Source organism: Triticum aestivum, chromosome 4B, assembly GCF_018294505.1.
Source record: "Triticum aestivum cultivar Chinese Spring chromosome 4B, IWGSC CS RefSeq v2.1, whole genome shotgun sequence".
Taxonomy (NCBI): domain Eukaryota; kingdom Viridiplantae; phylum Streptophyta; class Magnoliopsida; order Poales; family Poaceae; genus Triticum; species Triticum aestivum.
In genome coordinates this window covers 658,420,306-658,427,098 of record NC_057804.1, presented here as the reverse complement: position 1 = coordinate 658,427,098, position 6,793 = coordinate 658,420,306, and the positions used below count along the sequence as shown (strand labels likewise).

Sequence of the window (6,793 nt, the reverse complement as noted above, 5' to 3'; positions counted from 1 at the left end):
ATCTTTAGGTTGAGTTGATTTTCAACCTCGGCTTTATAAATCTTAAATTTGTCCAAAGCTTCAGATCGATCACGTATGGGGTAAATGTAGCCATAGCGAGAGAAATCATCTGTGAAGGTAATGAAGGAATCAAAACCATCCATAGACTTTACGTTAAAAGGTCCGCATATGTCAGTATGAATAAGTTCAAGGACCGATGTGGCTCTTACTGCTCCTTTCTTAATTGTTTTCACATATTTTCCCTTAATGCAGTTAATACAATTGCCGGCATCAGAGAAATCTAGCGGATGAAGTATTTCTTCTTTAATCAATCGTTCCATTCTCCCCCTCAAAATGTGGCCCAAGCGACGATGCCACAATTTCGAAGAAGGATTGTTACTTCTCCCATTCTTTTTATGATGGCGTTCATTCATATTCATTTCGCAGAGATTCACACACATAGGATAACCGGAAAGATTTAACATATAAAGTTTGCCTCGTCGGACGGCGAGACCAACATCCTTATTACAATACTTTAAAAAACATTGTTTCTCCCCGAAGGTACAATGAAAACCAAAATCATCTAAACATGAAACTGAAATCAAATTCCTACTCAAAGTAGGCACATAAAGAACGTCCTTAAGCTGAAGTAGGAAACCAGTGTGCAACTTCAAGGTGAGGGAGCCCACGGCTTCAACTTCAGCCTCCTTCCCATTCGCGACATTAAGTCTTCTTGTTCCCTTTAGGGTGTGGCTTATATGGAATCTCTGCAAAGAATTCGCGACATGAACGGTCGCACCTGAGTCAATCCACCATGTAGATTCAGAAAAATCAACATATAGAGATTCATCTACAAGAGTGATCTCATCCTTACCCCTTTTATTCAGCCACTTAAGAAAACCTGGACAATCCGCCTTGACATGATTTGGCAGCTTGCAAAAATTGCAAAGTCTTTCTCTAGCGGCATTTGTAAGATTAACTGGAATAGCCGTTGGAGGAGCGGAATGTGAACAACTTGCCTCGTTGCATTGCTTAGGCTTTTGAGGATTCTTTTTGAAAAACTGCTTTTTGTTGGGCACATTATTGTTATGAGCATGGTTCTCATGCTTCCTTTTCCCAGAACTAACATGGAAAGCTTGATCTTTCTGTTCACTCTTAATTCTCTCTTCCTCCTGAACGCAATGTGCAATGAGTTCAGGTAGTTTCCATTTGATTTCAAGAGAATTATAGTTTATCTTGAATGGATTGAACTGTGAGGGTAGTGACCTAAAAACTAAGATCACAAGAAGCTCTTCGCTTAATTCACACTTCATGGTTTTAAGCTTTGTCGCGGCATTGCTCATGCTCAAAATGTGCTCCCTCACATTTCCATTTCCTTCATATTTTGCAAGCAGCTTGTGTAAAAGCTCATCTGCATACACTTTCTCTGAGCCTTTAAATTGTTCTTCCACCGATTTCAAATATTCGGCAGCACTTTCATTAGGGGGAATAGCCCCTTTAATCTCAGTGGAGATGGAGAAGTTCATAATTAGGAGTGCCATTCTATTGGACCTCTCCCACTTCTCAACTTTAGTGTCGTAGGCTTTCTTAAGCTCAGCATACCTAGTGGCATCCTTTTTAGGTTCCACTGGTTTACTTTCCATTAGTGCAAGGTCAACCTCATGCCAACCCAAATGCAAAAGCAACGAGTCCTTCCAAGTTTGGAAGTTGTTTCCCGTGAGTGGTTCGATATTCTCGAGACCACGAGGACCGGAAGCTGTCATGATTTCAAAATATCATAAGCAAAGGAAAAGAACATCATCATAAAATTAAATTGCACAAAAATTAACCTACGTTGGTTTGATCAATTTTCATGCAAAATTAACTCCAAATTATATCACCGTTGGGCAGAAAATAATGAGGAATTAACGGAGTGATTCAAAAAATGTAAAACAATGTTGGTTTGTATTACAAAAATGATCACATTAATCTCACGTGTAATATCAATTTTCCAACATTAATAATTCACCATTTATTGATATTACCATGGGATGAACATCAATTTGCCATAAAATGACACAAACATTAATTCATAAAAGTTTTCTAAATAAAATTTCTCGTTGGTTCCATTCTATTCAGAAAACTAAAACATAATTTTCAGCATCATTTTTCTGGCATTTTTATATATTTATAACAGTGGAGAACATTTGTGAATAATCATAATACGTAAAATGCACTGAATAAAACAGAAAACGCACAGAAACTTTACTTTTAGCCCAGCAAACAAAAAAACATTAAAAAAATACACGTTCTCTACGGGCTAAGACAACTTGGGCCGAAGCCCAGCCGCAAAAATGGCCTGTTTAGGCGGCCGAAGGCCCGCCTGGAGCAGCGTATCGGTTTCGTCCGTCGGATTGAGCCGACGGCTCCGATCGCTCCGGAGTGGAGCAAAACTGCCACTGGGTCAAACCCTAGCCTCATTTCCCCGTCCACTCCCGATTCACTCGCTCTCTCCAGAGGAGCGGCGACCGCGCGGCGGCTTTGAGGCTCGCTGGCCCATGGCGGCGCGGTGGCTACCCTCGCCGGAGCAGCGTGCAACGAACCGAGTCCCGCGCGCTCCTCCGGCGAGCGTAGCTCCAGCGTCACGCGCATGGCGGCTCGTACAGCGGACAGGAGTATCCCGCCGTCATTTCACTGGCTGCTGCCGGCGCTAGCGTTCGACGGCGACGGCGACGTCCAAGGCACGGAGGCCAGGCGACGCGCGCGTGCGTGACCGCAGCAGCGGCGGCTGCTGCTTCATTCCGCGCGCCACCCCGAAGGGCGGCGGCGTCCCGGCCATGGCGTGCGCGAAACGGCGGCGGCCGTGCGAACACAGAAGGCCGGTGTCATCTAGGTGATTCCTCAGATCCATTTTTGCTCTTAATTACAACATTCTGCCTCTGATTTGAGGATATGTTGGGTTTGAACAAATTTGGGGATAAAAGTTCTAGGTTTTCTACCTCGGACGAAATTGGGGAATTTCTTTTGTGATTCCACTTAACCATAGATTCCCCTCCTAATTGTTTAACATGGCTTTATCAGTGCTACCAAACATAAACTTGATGCGGAAGCGTGGCATAGCTGAGCAAACAGAACATGGATCTTTGACTAGCACTTATCCCCTTTTCCATTGAAGTAGGGAAGGGGGTGATTGATCTTTTTTTGAATCGGGCCTTACTGACCAAGTGGTGGTATAAGCTTCATTGCGGATGAAAAGAAGTCAGCAATTTAGACATTAACCGAAACCTCTTAACCCTAGAGACTAACCGAGACGGAGGGCTAGCTTTAATCATGAACCATCATTCTTAAACCTTAATCATCAGTATGTAATCATGATCATCAGACTTAAAGAGATCATCTTAGGGATCTAATCTAGGCTTAACCATGCTCAAGATACCATTGTTAGACTTAATCCAGTAGGATCACTTAACAGATCGTAAGCCAGACATTAGATCACCTAATTGCATATGAACAGAGAGGGGTTGAGTGATCTTACCACCAATGGAAGAAGCCATTGGTGTAGGCGATGCGAAGTCCCGTGCCTGCTCGATGCAGGCGTGATGCAGGCTTGGGGTAGATGTTCGCAGCGGGTAGCGGCGTCCCTCGGGCGCCACCGGCACTGCCCTGGAACAGGGGCAGTGATAGGAGATGATCTTCCCGTCGTGCAGCGCTCCCCCAGATCGGTTAGGGTTTTGGGATGTGGGGAGCAGGAGTAAACCTTACGAGAACTCGTCTAACGTAGGTGCCGGCTGCTCCCCATCCTTTTATGTGTGCGCTGGCGACGGGGGACCAAAACCACTTGTTGGTTAGGGTGCCCCCGATCAGAGCGCGTGAGTTGGGATCAAGGGGTTCGAACGTTGGTTCATTACCCCCTTCCCTCACGTTAGTTTATCCTTCTTCTTCTTTTTTTCTGTTCAGCCCGTTGGGCCTTAGATCAATACCAACAGTAGCTTCCAGTAGAGCAGGGAGAACTTCTTGCTTATTGATCGGACATTCACTGGATTCACAAGGGGAGGTGCAACAGGCTCCAGAAGTTGAGATTCCAACACTGTTTGGTCAGGACCTATGCACTTCAATTTAGTCACACAATACTACGGTTGAAACTCAGGATTGTATCGTGGAGACAAGGAGAGTACCTACATAACCAATATTTACTCAACTTGAACCTAGCTAAAATAAATAAGCAAGAGGCTGCTATGACTAATGAAACATGTATACATCAAACCTCATTATTTTTGAAATATGTCACATGTACAGAATAGTGGACCTTAACGCCATGCTAAATGGCAGTCTTTTTATTGAGAAACGAACTCATTTTCTCCATCCACTTAGTTCAACAGTTCAATCAATCTACAAGAATTGCATGTGTGAATTTATTAAAGGCAGAAACACATCGTCAACCACCAACGGATCTAGATACACTTGTGTGTTTGTATTATCAAATCACAGAAATATAAAGAGAAATACTTTGCTGGAAGCCAAATTGCTTGTTCCTGATCTTATACACGACCAAGTTTAGATAGGAGCCTAAAGTGGCTCCAGACACCTCGGCATCCTCTTCAACGCCCTCGTCACGTACGCATGGCGCTAGGGTTTAGATGTCGAGGGAGCACGGCAGGGAGGAGAGGCGCGGAGGCGCGGCGCGATGCGACGCCGCAGGGCCGGGAAGCGTGACAGGATGGGAGGGGCCATCTCCTCCTACCCCGTGTCGCCCCGGTCATTTTAGGCGAGACCTTGAGGATGTGGCACGTCGGTGAATATCGGAGGCGGTGGCGGCGGCGGCAGCGGCAGTGGCCTGCACTCGCATCCAGCAGAGGAGGAGCGGTGGGGCGGCGGCCTGCTCTCGCGTAGGTCCGAGGAAGATTGGTGGCGGCTCATCTGTGCGGTGGTTGCGGCGTCCGCTCGCGTTCGTCAACAGCGAAGCCTGGTGCGTTGTGTGCGTAGCGAACAGTTTCTTTTTTTACTGCATGATTGTAGGGGCTGCGGGCCGTGGAGTTCCACATTTTCCTCCCCTGGTGAAGCATGGTCAGTCATTGGTAATTGTTAAGCATACTCCATAAAGATATTAGGTCAATAATGACGATTAGATCGAGACTTATGGGCCTATCGTGTGGTGCTGATTGGTTCATGTGGGGTTGTGGACTAATTACGGGGTGCACGTAAAATAGTTCTTGTTTGATTGTTTAATACTTCCTCCAGCTCAAAATTCGTGTTTTAGATACATCTGTATCTAGACAAATGTAAGACAGGAATTTTGAGACGGAGGGAGTAGTAGTGTAGATTTGTGTGGTCACCCTATGTACCCTTCTGCCATGACTACATTGCATGCATGAGGCACGGCGTCCTTGGGTGTCCCTTCCTGCAGCCATGACTGCTGATGGACTGCATAATTTCCATATGAGTACATGCAGATGGACATGAGTTCTGTTCATTCGAGCGTACGGTAGATTGTCTGGGCAGATCAAGGATTGCTGTGACATGCATGCCATCGACAGGCGATCGAGGTTGTTAACTGATCCCAATGTTGATCACCGCATATATTCCGTACGTAGAGATACAGGAATCGGCCGCCGTGCAATTACTCCTGCATGTCAGCCGCCGTGCCATGCATGCATAAATCTCTGCACGCACCCACCTCGACCAAAGAAGAAACATCTGCCTCTACTACGCTAGCTCCAACTGATGCGGGTCACCGACGGGCACTCGCTGGGGGAGGACGCGGCCGCCGTCGTGGGGCAAGCGGTGAGCCTGGCAGCGCGGCGGGGGCACGCGCAGGTCACCCCGCTCCACATCGCAAGCGCAATGCTCTCGTCCCCGGCGCCAGCAAGCATCCTTCGCGCCGCGTGCATCAGGTCGCAGTCCCACCCCTTGCAGCACAACTTGCTCGACCTCTGCCTGGACCTCGCCCTCGGCCGCCTCGTCGTGACTGTGGCCCACCACGGTGGCGACCCGGCGCCGTCCAACGCGTTTGTCGCCTTACTGAAGCGGGCGCAGGCGCGCCCGTGCCGGCGCACGGGCGGGGCCGGGGGAAAGGTCGAACTTGAGAAGCTCGTCGCCTCCGTCCTTGACGACCCCAGCGTCGACCGCGTCATGCGCGCGGCCGGATTCTCGAGCTCCCATGTCAGGGCCAGCGTTGTCGCTTCGTTGGAGCAATCAACAAGAGCAGGCTGCGACGTCGTCGCGCCTTCTCCAAATCCGGTTGCCGACGGGATTATCGCCGGAGGAGGTCAACCATCTCTCCAGACCGTCCCGGTCGGAAGGTACTTGGCACAGAATGGCGTGGGCGTTTATCCATTTTTTTGGCGTATTGTTTTGTTTAGACGAATTTTTTAGCTTTCCCTCTTCTTACCTAGCTATCTAGGGCGTGGTGTGCTGCCGTCATGATGGCGCCAAATGTTTCTTAAACTAATGATAAAACCAGACGGCTAAAGGTTGAAGGTCTTAGCAACCCCGCGCCCACCCCCACGCACAAGGTTTTAAACATTACCGACCAAAATACGCTGAAATATAAGTTATTATTATTACTCATAAGACTAAATTTTTTGTACCAAATATCTCCACAATGATGTCATTGAACTAATTAAAAAGATATAGATGTAATTAACATTTTTTCGTAGATGATATTTGAGCCTTTTCTCTTCTTATCTAGGAGTCTAGGACATGATGCTCCATTTTTCTGGCCGTGATGATGGCGGGGAATGTTCTTTACTAGATGAAAAGCTTGAATAGAGTCGCACTTTAAGTATTTTACTGATAAAGCCAAAACATCTACTAGAAGGTTGATTGTCTTAACAAC

At 47.2% G+C, this 6,793-nt stretch overlaps 1 protein-coding gene across 1 annotated transcript in view; it reads left to right on the top strand.

Moving 5' to 3' along the window:
- Positions 1 to 2,455: 2,455 nt before the first annotated feature.
- Positions 2,456 to 6,793, top strand: part of LOC123093953 (protein SMAX1-LIKE 3) — a 7,358-nt gene continuing 3,020 nt past the window's right edge. Inside the window, exon 1 of the mRNA XM_044516014.1 lies at positions 2,456 to 2,851. Coding sequence (XP_044371949.1) covers positions 2,796 to 2,851 — 56 coding nt within the window. The 5' untranslated portion in view covers positions 2,456 to 2,795. The remainder of the gene's footprint in view (positions 2,852 to 6,793) is intronic.